Source organism: Phoca vitulina, unplaced genomic scaffold (assembly GCF_004348235.1).
Source record: "Phoca vitulina isolate PV1807 unplaced genomic scaffold, GSC_HSeal_1.0 scaffold87, whole genome shotgun sequence".
NCBI classification, from domain to species: domain Eukaryota; kingdom Metazoa; phylum Chordata; class Mammalia; order Carnivora; family Phocidae; genus Phoca; species Phoca vitulina.
In genome coordinates, this window is record NW_022589790.1 from 70,182 (window position 1) to 86,872 (window position 16,691).

General features: G+C 52.8%; 1 protein-coding gene and 3 non-coding genes across 5 annotated transcripts; all 4 read right to left on the reverse strand.

Annotated features, from left to right (window-relative positions):
- Positions 1–1,413: 1,413 nt before the first annotated feature.
- TRNAV-AAC lies at positions 1,414–1,486 on the reverse strand. The gene has a single exon. It is a non-coding gene; the product is annotated as a tRNA-Val (tRNA).
- Positions 1,487–1,794: 308 nt separating this feature from the next.
- On the reverse strand, positions 1,795–1,866 carry TRNAP-UGG. The gene has a single exon. It is a non-coding gene; the product is annotated as a tRNA-Pro (tRNA).
- A 2,670-nt stretch (positions 1,867–4,536) lies between these two features.
- TRNAT-UGU lies at positions 4,537–4,609 on the reverse strand. Its single transcript has one exon. It is a non-coding gene; the product is annotated as a tRNA-Thr (tRNA).
- Positions 4,610–6,914: 2,305 nt separating this feature from the next.
- On the reverse strand, positions 6,915–15,306 carry TRIM7 (tripartite motif containing 7). 2 transcript variants are annotated; one of them, XM_032395694.1, is made up of 8 exons: positions 14,583–15,306; positions 13,555–13,650; positions 12,248–12,478; positions 11,473–11,495; positions 11,062–11,177; positions 10,502–10,537; positions 8,607–9,144; positions 6,915–8,126 (listed from the first exon to the last, which is right to left on the reverse strand). In XM_032395694.1, exons 1-7 carry the CDS (start codon positions 15,087–15,089, stop codon positions 8,633–8,635), a joined length of 1,521 nt encoding a protein of 506 aa, XP_032251585.1. In that variant the 5' UTR covers positions 15,090–15,306; the 3' UTR covers positions 6,915–8,126; positions 8,607–8,632. The 2 variants fall into 2 exon arrangements, with proteins under 2 accessions (XP_032251585.1, XP_032251586.1); XM_032395695.1 differs by lacking the exons at positions 6,915–8,126; positions 8,607–9,144; positions 10,502–10,537 and having other exon boundaries at positions 11,149–11,335.
- Between the last annotated feature and the right edge of the window lie 1,385 nt (positions 15,307–16,691).

The window sequence follows — 16,691 nt, forward strand, 5'->3', positions numbered from 1 at the left end:
ACCCACCGTGTTCAGATCTCCCATTAAAAGTCAAGGCCCCAGGGACGGAATCCAAGCTACTTTCATGAATTTAGACCCAGCCATTTAAATGAGGTTTGGGACGATTTAATGACATACAATCTAAGTTTAAAAAGAATGTTTCAAATCGGTATCTACAGCAGGTAGACATACTGGTGCAGGGGGAAATTAACGGAAAAAGAAACTGGAGGTTACTTCACCAAATATTGATAGTTATCTCTGAGGTTTTCCGGTGAATATTTTTCTATTTTTTCCCCTGAATATGCTGTTGTTGTTGTTTTTTTCTCTCTTTAATGGGTTTTTATAATAGGGAGGGAAGGGAAGATTCCCCCTATGGTATTCAATCAAGTGTGTTTTTTGTCAAGATCCGGTATCTCCCGTTGGAACACTTGTTTAAAAGGATGGAAACCTCAGGCAGCAGAATTGCACGGGTGGAGGCCTCTGAGATCAGGATTGCCAGAATAAATAAATAAATAAATAAATAAAATAAACGTTATAGATTTTTTGAAAAATTGAGAGGGGGGTGCATGCAAGGTTTCCCTCTCCTTTATTTAATTTCTAGAAATAATACACACGGTTTAATTAAAAAAAAAAAACAAAACAGGTGAGATTATGGAAGGCCTCCTCTGCGTTCACGCGCATTCCCCAAAGTGAAAGGTGGGAGTTGCTTGTTGAGAGTTTCCCAAAAGCAAGGCATAGGGTGTGCGCCTCGCGAATCCTTCTCTGTCAGCGCGCTGGTGGAGCCCAGTGGCTCTGGTCAAACTAATCTTGCTGGTGGGGATACAATTCTGCTCTAACCTATAGATTCTTTCCAACGCTTTCTTTTCCTGAAGACCCTTGGAAAGTTATCAGCAGTGAAATTAGACACCCCAAGCCTTCTTGCGCCGGGGTAGTGTGGCCGAGCGGTCTAAGGCGTTGAGTTAAGACTCTAGTCTCTCCGGGCACGTGGGTTCAAATCCCACCGCTGCGAGTCTCTCAGCGCTTTGTGCGCTATTTTGCTGTGGATCACAAATAGCGGAACGAAGCGGGATTGGGCACTCTCAGTTTTCGGCGTCTGGAACTCCGTTCTACCAGAGGGCGGCTGCTGAATGGCTGGGCTCTGTGCCTTCTGTGAGCTCGTGTCTAGACAGCAAGTGGGTTGGGATCAGGTATGACAGGCGTCCGTGGCTGAGGTGGAAAACTGGCGGTGTAGATACCCTTTTCTCAATCCCTGGAAGAGCTCCCACGTCTGTAACCAGGCAGAGGATGGTGGATGTCCTGAACCGAAGCCAGGTTTGTCCCACAGAGTCTCCAAATGTACACCAGTGTAATAAATTTCAAATAGTAATTGATGGTGGATGGTTCATAGTCTCCAAATGTTAAATAGTAGGAAGGAAAAAATAGAAACCTAGGGATTGTTTCCGCCCGGTTTCGAACCGGGGACCTTTCGCGTGTTAGGCGAACGTGATAACCACTACACTACGGAAACCCGCTGGTGGCGTGCTCCCTGTAATACTCTTATTGTGAAGAAAGCCTTCCGTTGGCACCGTGGATGCAAAGTTCTATGGCTGAGAAAAGATGACACCACGTCCCAGATTGGCAGAAAACAACCACAAGCGGCTCTGCACCCAGTCTTTCATCGGTGGCCCTCGGTTCCGGGGCGACTTACTCCTCTACCTACTCTTCTTCCCGAGCCCCAGGCCACTCGAACTCCTGGGTATGCCATCTGCCCGTCCAAGACCCAAACCGTCCATCTAAGAAGAAATGTAGCTAAAAAGTATGTAAAAGTGAAAAAGTGGGCTCGTCCGGGATTTGAACCCGGGACCTCTCGCACCCAAAGCGAGAATCATACCCCTAGACCAACGAGCCGCCTCGTGGCTGGTTTTTTGGTTCGGTCCGTAATCTGAGTCGCTTGGGAGTAGTTTTGCCACCAACGGGAACTTTCATTTTTCACATATTGGAATTATTCTCTGGACCTCAGTGTCCCGCGCCCAACCTTATCCCTGCTCCGCAGTCTCCGCATCCGCCGTTAACCTCATCTGTAGGCAGCTCGCCCAGCGAAAACGCTCCATATCCCTTGGTCCCTCTCTGTGATCTGGGAGAGCCTCACTGCTAGCGCGCCTCGGACAGCAAGCAGGGCCACCGTTCCGCTTTGGCCTGGGAGCCTCTGCCCAAGGGAGCCCAAATAAGGCCCAAGTCTGGAGGCCCGGGGTCTGGGCGCAGAGTCCGGGAGGAGCCGGAGGGCTCCTGGAAAGAGAAGAGAGCGGGGTTTGGAGGGGTCGCGGGACCGACTGTGTCTTGAGCCGCGAAATGAAACCGGAGTGGTGCCTTCGGGTGGGGCGCCTGGTAAAAGGACTAGGGTTTTTCTTTCTTTCTTTTTTAAAGATTTTTATTTATTTATTTGACAGAGAGAGACACAGCGAGAGAGGGAACACAAGCAGGGGGAGTGGGAGAGGGAGAAGCAGGCCTCCTGTCGAGAAGGGAGCCTGACGTGGGGCTCGATTCCAGGACCCTGAGATCATGACCTGAGCCGAAGGCAGACGCTTAACGACTGAGCCACCCAGGTGCCCCTTTCTTTATTTTTTTAATGAAAATATGAAAAGCAACACATAACTGTTTGCAACGCTATTTGCAAAAGCTTCAGAAAATGTAGGGAAGTGTAAGGCAGAAACGAGATGACTGGCCGCGGTGTCTGGGGGCACAGCTCGGGAGGCTCGCACCAGAGCGCGCGCGCACTCGCCGCGCAGGCTGGGTGCCCCCGCCCTCCGCCCTCCGCGCGTTCTCCTGGGATTGCCGGGGAGCAACCACCACTCCCGCCGAGCCAGGGTCCTGGGCTGTACGGGCGCTCTCCTCCCTCGTCTTGGACCTGCTTTCCCCAAAAGGGCTTTAATCGCACTGGGATATTCAGTAGTAAAAACCAAAAACCAAACAAAAAACAGTGATTCTGATTCCCTGCTGTAAAATTCACGAAAATCCACTCAGAGCTGGCCCAAAAATTCCCAGAAAAACTCCCTACACAGATGACTGTTACAAAACAGAGGGGGAGACGAATGGTGGCTAACCCACTTCAAGGAAAAAAAGTGCTAATTTTTCCACTGCCACTCCACAATCTTGCTCAGCCCTCTGCGTTGACCGCTCCATTCGCTGCTCCTCTCGGCCTTTTCCTTGGAAAACAAGATGCTAACCGGCCTCTCCTCAACCGGCGTTGTCCTCGCCTCCTTTCGCACGCACAAAGTGTTGGATGGACTCTGTCCTAGGCCACCGTGTATCCTCGCGCTCCTGGTTACTACCGCCTCCGTGTTATAAGCATTTGCTTCCCTTCTCTATGGAATTATATAAGAAAAGTGAGAACAGACGTCCACAGTTGGTAACACCTGCCCCTAAAGCTTCTAACTGCCACATTTGCTTCCTTTTTTTTAACCATCTCGTTTTTCTTTTAAACAATAAAAGCACACAATTAATATATGCTAACCTTCTGACTTTGATTTATTTATTTATGCTGTTCAAGGAAGTCAAGTATACAAAACGAAATTAAATCCCCAGAGAACAATGGGGGCCCTGCCTGATAGGCAGAGGCAGGCTCGCGGGGGGGGTTTGGGGCACCCTCCCGCCACGGCCTTTGCCAGCACGACCCGACCCGACCAGGAGGCCTTGGCTCAGGCAGAGGCGCGACCCTGCCCCGCCGCGCCATCCCAGCCCGCTGGAGCCCTCTCTCCAGTCAAAGGGGACCTTCAGAAAGGTCCCCGCGCTGACTCCTGGCAGCGCTCTAGCGCCGTTTGGGTTTCGAAAACAACCCGGGCTCGGTGCACCAAACTGGAGAAAACCACTCGCGGAACCCTGGGGAGACGCCGGAGAAGAGATGAATGGAGTAGTTGGGGAGAGTGTTGAATGGGGGCCACAGGCCTTCGCACCCCGCCCGCTCCTATCCAAAGAGCCAAGACCGCATTAAGACCCGAACGGACACGCCCGGGATAGGCCAGGAGCGCACCTACACCTTCCGGCACCTGCGCGTTCCGGACTCCCAGGATTCATCGACCCCTATGTGCCTGCCCTACTGGACGACCACCTCACTATAGAACCTAGATTGTGGGGACCAACGGCGAGCTAAGCGAGGGCTTAAACCTAGTCCCCCTCCCGACTAAAACAGATTCCCAGGATGCGTTGTGGGGAGGTGGGCGTAGACAGGTGGTCCCCACTAAACGAAGAAGACAGAAGAGATGAGGACTCGGCCCTGGCCTGAGTGGGGTGAGAGGAGGGGAACGTTAAGATCTGCCACAGACTTGCCGAGAGCACGCTAAGGATGCGAGGGACCGCTCTGGAGAAGTTGCGCGGAGCCAGCGGAGCCTGTGATCGCAAGGCCACGGACGCAGGGGGTCTGGCTCTTCGAGAAATAAGGCCACTTGTAGTTGGCGGGCATCTAAGGAGCCAAGAACAGTCAGTTCCACCTAGGGCCTGGCCTTCAGAAGGGCGGAAATTCGTGTTGGCTCACGCATCTTCCGTTTTTCCACCTTTCAGGAAGGGGTTGAAAAAAAAGAAAGCAGGCCCCAGCGAGATTTGAACTCGCGACCCCTGGTTTACAAGACCAGTGCTCTAACCCCTGAGCTATGGAGCCAACCACAACTTTGCTTTCTGCGCAAGAGCACTTGACACCGCCACCGTCCGCCGCGCAGCCGCAAAGAACCGCACGGAGGAGCTAAGCAATGAGAGGCGGGCCGGAGCCTTTCGGCCGAAGAGGACATAATCTCGCCGCTGCTGTCTCACCAGCGACGTCAGTAAGTGTCAATGCCGGCAGGCCAGGCCGCAAATCCTGAGAGAAAGCCCCGCAGAGAGACGGCAGACGGTGCGCTCCCCCAGCCTGTGAGAGATAGGGTGAGGGCATGACGCTACGCGGGCAGGGGCGGGGCCTCCGATGGGCGGAGCTTAGGAGGGCCCGGGGTCTTCCGGGGGCTTAGGGGTCAGGGGCAAAGACCCGTTCGTTGGCTAGAGAGGTCCAAGGCTTTTTGTGTCTGAGAATGAGGATCCGAGGTCAGGGCTGCGAGGGAGGAGTTAGGGGAAGGGTGTCAATAGACCTGTCCTGAAGGAATCCAGGTACGGGCTGGTAAGGTGGGCTGTCATTGGGCAGTAAGAGATCTGGGGGGAGGGGCGGAGAGAAGGTGTTGGAGAAATCAGAAGGTCGAGGCGTGAAGAGGTGCTGGGCGGAGAAGGACTGGGTCAGGGCTGGGGGTCCCTAGCCCTTGCCGCACTTTAGGCAAGTTAGGAAAAGGCAAACCTTGGGGCTCGCCTTAACTCTTGTGAAACTGGTTCCCTAAGAGCCCCTAAAAGCCCAGGGGATAAGGGGCATGGAGAGGGTGAGAGCCCAGGTGAGGGACAGGAGCCCTACCCTGCAACGATGAGAAAGTGGCGGGCTGTCCAAGATATGGAAGCTGCCCAGTGCCCATCATTGACGAATGGATAAAGAAGTGGTATATATACACAATGGAATGCTGTTCAGCCATAAAAAAATAATGAACTCTTGACATTTGCAAGGACCAGATGGAGCTAGAGAGTATAATGCTAAAGGACATAAGTGAGAAAGATAAATACCATATGATTTCACTCATGTGGAATTTAAGAAACAAAACAAATGAGCAAAGGGGAAAAAATGAAAGAGAGAGAGACAAATCAAGAAATAGACTTTGAACTATAGAGAACAAACTGATGGTTATCAGAGGCGAGGGGGTGAGAAGAGGAGTTAAATAGGGGATGGGGATTAAGGAGTACACCTGTCATGATGAGCACAGGGTGATGTACAGAAGTGTTGAATTACTATATTGTACACCTGAAACTAATAAAACACTGTATGCTAACTAACTGGAATTAAAATAAAGACTTAAGATAAAACTTAAAAAAAGAAAGTGGTGGCTATAAGTGGTGGACCTTGACCTGGTGGTCCAACCTGCCCCATGGTCCCTGCAAGGCCAGGTGACTTGGGCCGGTGGGTACCCTCCAGTCTGCATGGTGAGGGGCCATGTGAGGGTCTGTTGTCAGGGAAATGGCTCATGCAACTCAAGGATCTGGGACTCATGGGTGGGATCAGAAGGAACCAAGTTAAGCCAGTCATTGCTTTCAGAGACCCAAACATTCACAGATCTTAGGATGCCCAAAGTATGGGAGAGAAAAATGCACACAGTCACACATACTTTCACACCAGCATTGTGACATCCGAAGTCACTACACTGTCCTAGTGACCAAAAGAGAACATCTCTTACCCTCAGTGTGTGATTGTTACTATAACTGTTGTGATATTTCTTCAGATACACAGACGTCTATGTAGTTAATCTGCAAACACACATACTCTGGTAGACACACAATCACATTCACAAACATAAAAGCTGAAAATATACACACAGACAGCCCCCCGTGCAGTCCCCAGACCTGGCCCTACGGGCACCTCCACCAGACACCCCCCTTCTGTGACCTGTAATATGTGTTGCAGTCCTTCAGCACACTTGTTACGTGACTTTAACTGTGATACTCAGTCCAAAACCCATACAAGCCCAGATACCATTAGGGCTTGATGATAACATTAGCCAATTTAATTAGCAAGTGAATATTAAAAATGGGTTTTCCTTGTGGAAATTAGTGGTATTCAAATACATGCATTGGCTACAATGTTCTAAAGCTACTCTCCATGTGTGAACACCACATAGGATTCACCCTCTGGAATGATACGATGATACTGTAGGCTGGACTCTTTTTTTTTTTTTTCCTTAAGATTTATTTATTTATTGGAGAGAGAGAGAGAGAGAGCATGAGCTGGTGGGGGGGAGTTGTGCAGATGGAGAGGGAGAGAGAGAATCTTAAGCAGGCTCCACGCCCAGCACAGAGCCCCACACGGGGCTCGATCTCACCACTGGAGATCATGACCTGAGCTGAAATCAAGAGCCAGATGCTTAACTGACTAAGCCACCCCTGTAGGCTGGACTCTTATATGATCCTATCCCCAGCCCATAAGCCACTGGATTCTGATTACCTGGTGCTGTGTCCACTGGGTCTGCCTCTAGAACAGTATCATGCCTGCCCTGTAAGGCCCTTGTATGCCAAGTGTGCTTGAAGCATCTCAGGGATAGAGCACAGAAACTCCATGACACTTGCAGATCAGACTATTCAATTGTCACTGCCCCTACATGCCAACATACCTGTCTGAACCTGTGCAGGACAGAAGAGGTCTGAGACTGGCTTTCATCTAGCCAGAGAGCCAGGTAGTGGGGGAGGAAACCTATGGCCCTGACCTAAATATGGGGTAGCTAATATTTAACAACAAATGAAAAATAAGGTATTACCAGATTGACCGAGGTCTATTTGCAATATCCAAGCCCTATGCACATGCTGATAAATGCCCTCTCCAAAACCCACACACACCCCTGCCCCCCTCAATCTGAGATATAAACACATGTGCACACATTCCTCACACACTTAAACACAACTGCTCATCCAGTCTAGCAGAAACCTTTGCTCCTGTGCTCAGTCTGGGGGAGTCAAGAATGAGCTAAGCCACCCTAGAAATGAGCTCAGTCTATTTCCATCTCCTCATCCCCTTTCCCTGGGGAGCACTAAGCACGGAACAGCCCAACACCCCCTCCCAGAAACCCACCCAAACAGAAGCTGGGGAACAATTAGCCAAGGGATAACACCCCATCAGGGCACAGGCTGAGCAGACCTTGGCGCCAGGCTGCTGTTGGTGTACACTTGGCAAGTTCCAGAAAGGGTATGTCAGAGGCATCCCATGTGCCGTCCCATGCTGATGTTAGTTGCATCCATAAAATTATAAGTGCTGTTTTGTGTTTCAAAATTCCATAACCTTTGGTCTCCTTACTCAAGGGAGACTATGCTTTGGCATTTGGAAGGGGTTGAGGCATCTGTGAGCACACATGGCTGTCACTGTGGCTGAGAAAGTACGTATCACTCTGTATCATCAGGTTGAGGGGTACTGGAAAGTAGCCATGTCCTGGGCTTTCTGCTCATGTACAGGTCAAGAATCTCCTTCCAGTTCTGGCCCAGGCTGTTCTCTGAGCTGGGAGTACAGCGCTCCTTCCTGACTACAGACCTCAGGCCAGCTGTATCCAGGTGTCTGGAGGCAGAGCTGACAGCTGACAAGAAGGGAAAGCAGAAGTGATCATGAACCTGGCTGTCTGGGTCTGAACCTGCCCCATGCACTGAGGACAGCACTGGGTTTGGTGTTGCTCCACAGAACCAGAGGCCCTGCTAAGCCCAGGCAGGAAGCCCCAGTGATGGGAATTACCTCTGTGCGTAGTTTGGCTGGCGTCCTCACCCACCTGCACTTCCTCACAGCTCAGGCCAGATCCACCTGCCCACAACAGGCAGAGGACTGGCCCCAGGGGTCCAAGGCATCTCCCCCTGCTCATTTGACCGCAGAACCCTTTTCCGCAATCGCCCGTTCTGCGGGCTCTAATGTTGTGGCCTGCAAGAGCCCCTCTAAGGCCGCCCAGGCCGAGTCTGGGGGTGGGGTGGGGGGCAGGCCCAAAGTAATCGGGGGCTCCGACAGAGAGCACCATTGCTTCTCGCGGGCAGCCCCCGGACAAGGAGGAATGCCCCCTTGACTGACTCACCCTCTCTGGGAGGCCGCCGAGGCCTCTCAAGGCCAGATTCGCAAGTAGGTGCCAGTGGAGCAGACGGAGAAAAGCGGGAACACGCGCTCGTGGAAATTGACGCGGAAGGTGTAGAGGTGGCGCATGTCCTCCGCGGCGTAGAAGGACACGGCGCCCACCTCCAGATCCAGGGCCACCCGCACGCGGGACAGGTGGCCACAGCTGAGGGGCGTCCGTTCGGGGCTAGTCACCGCCCAGTACTTGCCGCTGTTGAGCTGAAGCGCCCAGACGCCCTCCTCGGGGGTGAAGGGCGTGAGGCCCTTGCGGCGCACGCTCTCGCGCGCCACGCCAAAGGCCCAGCCGTCCTTGGAGCCCACTTCCACCTCCCAGTGGTGCCGCCCCGAGGAGAAGCCGCTGGACGCCAGGACCCGCGTGTTGGTATCAAAGCGGCGTGGGTGGCAGGGCAAGTCCTGGGCCCGCTGTCCGAGGCGCACGCTCTTCAGATCCAGGGAGAGGATGAGGCGGGGGTTGGCGGTGTCCGGGTCCAGGGTCAGCTCCACTGAAGGCAGACACAGGGAGAGACGTCCCATGCAAGCCCCTTGCTCACCTCTCACCGGTTACTTCTCCATCACCATCCCCCCACAAAGTACGTGGGAAAGTCAGACGGAATGTAAGAACCTAATTTGGATCAGATCCACAAATCCAATTTAAAAGACATGGGGGAATTTTGAACACTAGATATGAGAAGGAACCATTATTTTTTCTAATTGTGACTATGGTTTTGTGGTTATGTGTGTTTTTTTTTTTTTTTAAGTCTGTCTTTAGAGATAACATACTAATATTTATGGAAAGGCCTTATTTGTGATTTGCTTCCAGTGGGAAGATGGGGGTAAGGGTGTTCAAGAAAAGTATTAGCCGAAGGTGTGTGATGAGGATATAATATGCATTATGATCGTCTCTCTACTTTTGTGTATGTTTACAATTTTCATAATAAAAACTTAAAATATGCACACTAAGTACTATCTGCCAGGACTGTCGTACGCCCCGGGAATCCCACAGTTCAGTATCCCTGTCCTCCTGCAGCTTCCTTTCTGGGGGGAAGGGAGGGAGAAACGATAAAAGATAAACACGGATGGTAAGAGGAATCAGGAGAGAAGGCTGTAATTTCAACCAGAGTGGCCAGGGAAGGCGAAAAGGCCTCACCGTGCAATTCAGCAGAGACATAGAGGAAGTGAGGAAGCCAGATTCGCAGCTGTCTGGAGGACGCATATACCAGGCTGAGGCCCAGCCAATGAAGTGCAAATGCCGTGAGGTGCATGTGTGCTTGGTGCATCGCAAGAGCGGCAAGGAGGGCTTGTTGTGTCTGCACAGAGTAAGCCAGGGGGAGAGTGTGCAGTGAGGCCAGATCCCTAAGCCTGGAGGACCACAGTGAGGACTATGTGGAGTGAGAGAGGCTGTCCCAGGGTTCTGAGCAGAGGAAGGGCATGATCTGACTCAGCTGGTGTAGATTCTTCCAAGGTAAATTCTGACTTAGCTTGTTCAGTCATCAGCATCAGGACTATGTGCCCTCCCCTCCCCTCCCCTGCCCTCCTGTGGGGTTGGATCCCATTCACCCCAGAGCTCTGCAGTAATAAGAACCACCTCCCTTCCTCTCTTCAGTCTCTTCCTGCTTTCCCTGACCCCTGCACATAACCCCTGTCCCCAGGAGAGGTCTCTGCCTATCTGGGAGTGGGGAGAGGGGAGAGAGCCTGTCCAGGTGAGTGACCCACAATTTATAGGCCTACAGGTCCCACTGCAGCCTGAGGGAGCCAGAATTGGGAGGCAAGGATGAGGAAGCAGACAGCAGAAGGCAGAGGTAGGCAGGATTCTTTACATGGCCAAATAATGGGAACTCACTATCACAACAACCATCATACCTTTCTCCTCTTTCTCCAGCTCTCCCCGAAGATCCTCTGAGAAGGTGAAACAAAGCAGTGTATGTGTAAATGACTCAGAAGATTGTCTATCTGACAATGACAGTGATACCAAAAGATACCACCTCCTCTGACATTTATAGCCCCACAGGCTCACTCACTCCCCAGATACCCCAGAGGCTGAGAGTTGATGTACAGACTCTGGGTCAAGCGTGGGGGGTGGGGAAGGGGCAGTATCCTAGTTCTACTTCTCCAGCTTCCCCCTCTTTTGCCTGAGCTGGTCTGAGCTGAGCTCTTTTTCCTCATCCCTCTTTTTGCTAATACCCCTCTACCCTGACTGTCCCTGGGGAAATCTTTGTGCTGGGGACATGGTGGTGGAGGGGGGAACTGTTGCTGAATGGATTTGCTACTATCATCTCCCTGCACCAATCTGGCCTTGACACACCCTAGCTCCTACTTTCTCACATAGCTTTTGGAAAGGCACATCCTTGGGACCCCAAACTACCAGAAACACACCATGCCCACCAGCACTGCATGGCCCAGCCCCAAGCACAGGCCCCTACCTTTGAACTTCTTGAGCAGCCCCTTTAAGACAAAGGTCTTGAGGGACACATTCCAGACTTTATTCTTCATCTCAGAAGAGACTGTGGTTGGCTTGGGGCCAGGCACATTGCTGCATCTGCAGGACAAAGACCCTGAGGAAGGCCCACAAACACTGTCCTATTCCCAGTGGGCTGAGGCAATTAGGATGGCAAGGTCCTCTTGGTGGGGAGAGGTGAAGAAAGGAGAGGCTGATCTTGCACCAGAGTATCCACAGCCAGGCAGGTGGACATTTACCTTAGAAGGTACAGAGGTAAGGCAGTGTGGGAATTGGGAGATGAGAGGTCAGGGGTAAGGGAATGAAGAGAGAGAGCTCAGTGGAAAAGGAGAAGAGCCAGCTTGGAGAGGCCTAAGGAACTCTTAGGTCCACTCACCTGCTTAGTGTGTTTTTGAATTCCTGGAAAGCAAGATGAAAGAAAACCAACTCAGCATCAGGTAACCTCCAGTCACCTTTGACAAAATAAAACTGGCAATAAGGTGTACCACGCCCTACCACCTGCATGGGCCCAGATGGCAATGGCTTTCTGTTGTGCCTGATTACTGGGTGTCTCATCACCTCCCTTCCCACAGCTTTGCAAATGTTCCCTTCATTACAGAATCACCACTGGAGCCATGTGCTGGGATCCAGAGCTGCATCTGCTCTTGACACCACCCCAGATAAGTCACAGCCCTTAGGCAATGACTGGTCACTCAGACCAGCCTCTTTTAAATGACTACACTTGACCCATTTGTGACTTGTGAAGTTTATTTGTGGATTGTGACTATTTCCAAAGGAAATAGAGTAGAAAATGTCAAAATGCATCACATGTACTAAAGATAAGTATTATTTTCCGAGACTTTTGTCACAAGGCTTAGATACGCCTTGTATATAGCTCTTTGGAACTCCTTTCTGTCTGCTAGATTGGATACTGCCCAATTCATGAATCCTTGAGTAAAGCCAATAAGATCTTTATTGTGGCTCGAGGTCAAGAAAGTTTTACCACATCTTTTTATGCCTTTAACCCCAGGAGAATCCGTGCAGTTTTCTCCAGTCGCCTCCTGCTCAAGTATGCGATTCTAACTAAACTCACAGAATCTGACTCTGTTCTCACTTGCCATTTGTAATGCCTTAGGATAAATGATTCATACCTCTGGCCAATCCAGACTCACCTGGAGAAAGTCAAGGTCAGGCTTTCGAGTTGTCTCCTGGATCTGGCTGCTGAGCTTGGAGAGCTGGGTGATCTCACCCCCAAGCTGAGCTATGTTCTCATTCTGCTTCTGTGTCACCTCCCGGGACAGCTCCTCCAGACGGCCCAAGAGCCGGCCCTCCTGCTCCACCAGGAAGGCCCGCAGTGCCTGGAACTCTGCACCCACCTTCTCTCGCTCAGCTGCCATCTGCTTCTGTCTCAGGAGAGGAGAAGTTGGAGAGGCAATGGGACATCAAGATGTAGCATTTGGGTAGTAGCCTCTGAGCCATCCCATGGGACAGAATTCCATCCACCTCACTGTTCAGGGGTCAGAGGCTCACCTACACATAACCGCCACGTACATCCTTTAGTTTAAACATTCCAACTCTGAGCACACAGCAGCTTCAACACATGCTGTCGAGTCCCCTGTCACAAATGTGCTCTCCCACCAACCTAGGGCAACTTCAAACTTGCCCCAGAACCACCCCGGGCTATAGCTGCCTCATTTGAAAAGTAGGAAGAATAAATTAGTGCCTCCCAGAGCCACTGTAAGGATTAAACTGAGGTCACATCCTTCCCACCCCCAAACACATTTATTTCGAGTTAAAAACAAGACAACAGGCCCAAAATGGAGTCACCCATGCTAAGTCTCACCTCAGGAAACAGAGACTTAATTACAGTTTCAGTTTTCCCAGAAATAGAATTTTACACCAATCAGGAATCACCTGAGCAGTACTAGTTAAGTAACTGCCTGATAAACCCCTACACTCCCCAAGAGGCAAAGTAACTTTGCAATAACCAATCTGCTTTTTGGCCTAGTATAAATTCCTGGTTCCTGCTCCCTTCTGCTTATAAAATCTTTGCCTTGTATAGCTTTTCAGAGTTTTTTGTTTGTTTGTTTGTTTTTATTTGTCAGAGAGAGAGCGAGCATGCACAAGCAGGGGGAGCGGCAGGCAGAGAAGCAGGCTGCCCAACATGGGCTCAATCCCAGGACCCTGGGATCATGACCTGAGCTGAAGGCAGACGCTTAGCTGACTGAGCCACCCAGGCATCCCTTCAGAGTTCTTTTCTATCTGCTAGATGGGATGCTGCCCAATTCATGAATCCCTGAATAAAGCCAGTAATATCTGCAAATTTTACTCAGCTAAATGTTGTCCTTTAACTTCTGTCATCCCTCCAATTTTCACTCTTCACTTTACTTCTTTTTAAAGAATGCACACACAGGGCCAGGATGGTGGGTGGTCCTCTGTTGTCACTCAAAGAGGGCCACCTGGAGGGTGCCCAGCTCACCAGGAGCTCCTTGCTCTCCTTCTCTTCGGTGGAACGAAAGACCTCATAGTCCTCCAGATCCTTCTTCAAGACCTTCAGCCTGGACTCCAGGAGCTCCTGCAGGAGGGTGAGAAGGAAGACGTTATGGGAAGAGGACTCTGGAAACCCCAACTTGTGACTTCCTGGAGCCATCCAGGACAAAGAGAAGACCCTCTTCATTGAAGAGAAGGAGGCAGGGTTGAAGCCATATCTGGACATGAGGATGGCTACAACCTGCACAGGCACACATAGCAGAATAGGGCAACTGACCCGTGACTCCTAAGGCCCCAAGGTCTCATTTCCCCAAGACCGTCTGTACACAATCCAAGCTGAAATGCAGGCCATGTAGGAGCCCAACCTACCTAGTCTTCCCCTCTGCTTTCCTCCTCACCATCAGAAAGCCATCTGGGTGGGAGGGCTGGAGTGGAATAAGGAGTAAAGAAAGACTGGGGACTGTGTGCCTGAAGCCTCTGTGGACACCCCAGAAAGGAGGCAGGGAAGAGACTGCCCCAGATCCATATCTTTGACACAGCCCAAGACAGCTTCTGGTGCTCTGCTCAACCCAGGAGTCACCCACTGCCTTATCCCAACCTCTTGGGAAAGTCGTCCCACTGGGCCCCAGGACGCAAGGACGTAGCAGAGCGCCACGCCCAGGGAAAGGGCTGAGAGTGCGGGCAGAGGAAGTGTGGGTGTGACGGAGACACTGCTAGAAGCCAGGGACAGACAGAAAGAAAATCGCGAAGTCCGTGGAGGTATCGCGAAGGCGGTCCAGTAGGGAGCCCAGAGGGCAACTGGAGGTGGGTGGGAGTGTGTTATTAGTGGTGTGGCAGTGACACAGCGAGAGGCGCACTCAGTCCCAGAGCCAGTGCTGGGTAGCATGGCAAAGGAAAAAAGAGGCAGGGTCTCACCTGGGCCTCCTGCCTGCCTGCCAGCCGCCTGCACTGCGTGCGCGGGAAAACAGAACCCGAGCTGGGTCCTGGGGATCTGCACTGGGGCGGGGGAAAGCTCACCTTAGCTTCCTGCACAGCCTCGTCAAGCGGCAACACTGCGTGCGCGCGGTGTTCCCGGGCGCGGTCGCACACCACGCAAATGGCGCGTCCGTCGTCTTGGCAGTAGAGCTTGAGCGGTTCGCCATGCTGGACGCACCCAGCCAGCGCTGCCTCCGCGGGCTGGCGCTCCCCTGGCGCGGCCGCAGGTAGGCCGAAGCGCCGCAGCAGCGTGGCCACCGAGGCCAGCTGCCGGTTGGGCCGCAACTGGCCGGGACGCACGGGCTCTCGGCACTGTGGGCAGGGCAGCGGGCCGGGCAGCGCGCGGGACGCCGCGGGGGCTCCCACGCCGGGGCGCTCCCAGCAGCGAGCGATACAGGAGCGGCAGAAACTGTGGCCGCACTCGACGGACACTGGCTCGCGGAAGAGCTCCAGGCATATAGAGCATGTGGTCTCTCCCTGCAGCTCTGCGGCCAGTGCCAGCGCCTCGGCCCCGGCGCCGGGGTCAGTCCGCGGCCCCACTGCCGCCATGCGCTCCCTCAGCGCACCCAAGTCGGGCGGTGCTGGGGAAGTCCAGGGGCTCGACAGTACGCGGCTCGGAGCGGTGAGGCCCGATCCGGCCTCCGAGCACCCACGGGGAGAGGAAGGGCGGGGCTGAAGCCGGGCTGGCGGAGACTCGAGCTGAGAGCTTGCCGGGCCGGGAAACGAGACGGGAGTGAGCGCGTTGTGGCGGGCCAGACCTCACTTCTCGGTCGGATCCAAGTGCGGGCCAGCGCCACGCGCCCCCGGCTCTGGGCCGCTCAAACACTGGTTTGGTCTGTGGCCTCCTTGGTCCCCTGGCGCCCCCTCTCCGTCACGCCGCCCCCCCACCTCGCCCAGCCCCTCCGCAAGCTTCTCTAGGCCACCCCCACCCTGACCCAGTCAGCCGTGGGAAACGGGCCTGGACAAGTGGGCGCACACACCCAGCTGGGTGCCACTCCCGATTGCCGCCCAAGCCCGACCTAGCACGGCCGGGCCAAGGGCCTAGCGCCCGGGCCACGGTGTCAGGTTCCCGGAGTGCAGGTTGGTCCTAGCCCGGTGCTGAGCTAAATTTAGTGTCTGCAACATGGCTCTTGCCCCCACCCCCAAGCGTGGCTTGTATCCACTTCGGTGGCTACTTTTCCCACCGTTGTTCTGCCCCTTGTTTATTCTTTCTTTAATTTTTGGCTTTGAACAAATAATACATTTACAATAAATTTTCCCACTTTAATCTTCACCAAAATAACCCAACCCTCTACTGTCCCCCCCCAGAACTTACAGGAATATTTGCTTCCACCGCCATTCCTCATTCCCAAAGGGCACTCAAGGCAGGCTTTAGACACCACCCTCCTCAGAAACCACTCTTATCAAGGTCACCTGTGACCTCAGCAATTCTAACCCAAAGGCAAAGGCTCCTTCTCAGGCTTCACCTCACCTGCCCTTTCCTCTGATGCTTCCTCCTTGCTGGTACTCTTTCCCAGCACGTTCCAGGATGCTGTAGTCCCTGGCTCTCCTACCTTTTTCTTGGCCTCCCTTGTGGTTTCCTCCTCCTCTTCCTGCACTTGCTCAGTTTTTGGACCCCTTTCTATACTCACTCCTGATCTCTTCCATTTTCTTGGCTTGAAAGCCCTCTTCTTGCTGGTGCCACAGTACACATCCCCACCCCATTTCCCCGGCTATGCCTGGCTCCCACATCCAACTCCCAGTAGCATGTTCTAAGGGATCTCACACACTCACCATATCCACAACTGTACTTCTAATCTGCCCCTCCAGCTGTTCCTTCCAGAGCCTTCCCCACCCCACCCCATTTAACAGCAACCCCATCCCTCCAGGTGCTCAGGCCAAACTGGGGAGTCCTCTGTGACTCCCAAGAGGAAAGCATTGCACACACTCCACCCTCGGTCCCCTGTGTGTCTTCACTCTCTCACACCCTCCACTGCACCACCTCCAGTGATCTCAGGATCACAACAGTTCTCTCCCCTTCTGTCACACTGCCCTAGGCTTCTCCACCCAAGTGTGAGAACAGTCCTGTTGACATGTTGAGTCAGATCAATTTTAAGTTCTCCTCTGCTCAAACCCTCCATTGGCTCCCGCTGCTCAAAGTGAAAGTTGAAG

Bases quoted from the DNA above. Each gene is read 5' to 3' on its own strand.
- TRIM7 (XM_032395694.1), bottom strand. From the start codon at position 15,089: ATGGCGGCAGTGGGGCCGCGGACTGACCCCGGCGCCGGGGCCGAGGCG. The intron at 13,651-14,582 runs GTGAGCTTTCCC...ACCCTCCTGCAG, and splicing joins AGGCTGTGCAGGAAGCTAAG to GAGCTCCTGGAGTCCAGGCT. The intron at 9,145-10,501 runs GTATGATGGTTG...GTCTGCCTTCAG, and splicing joins GCTGGAGAAAGAGGAGAAAG to TGGAGCTGACCCTGGACCCG.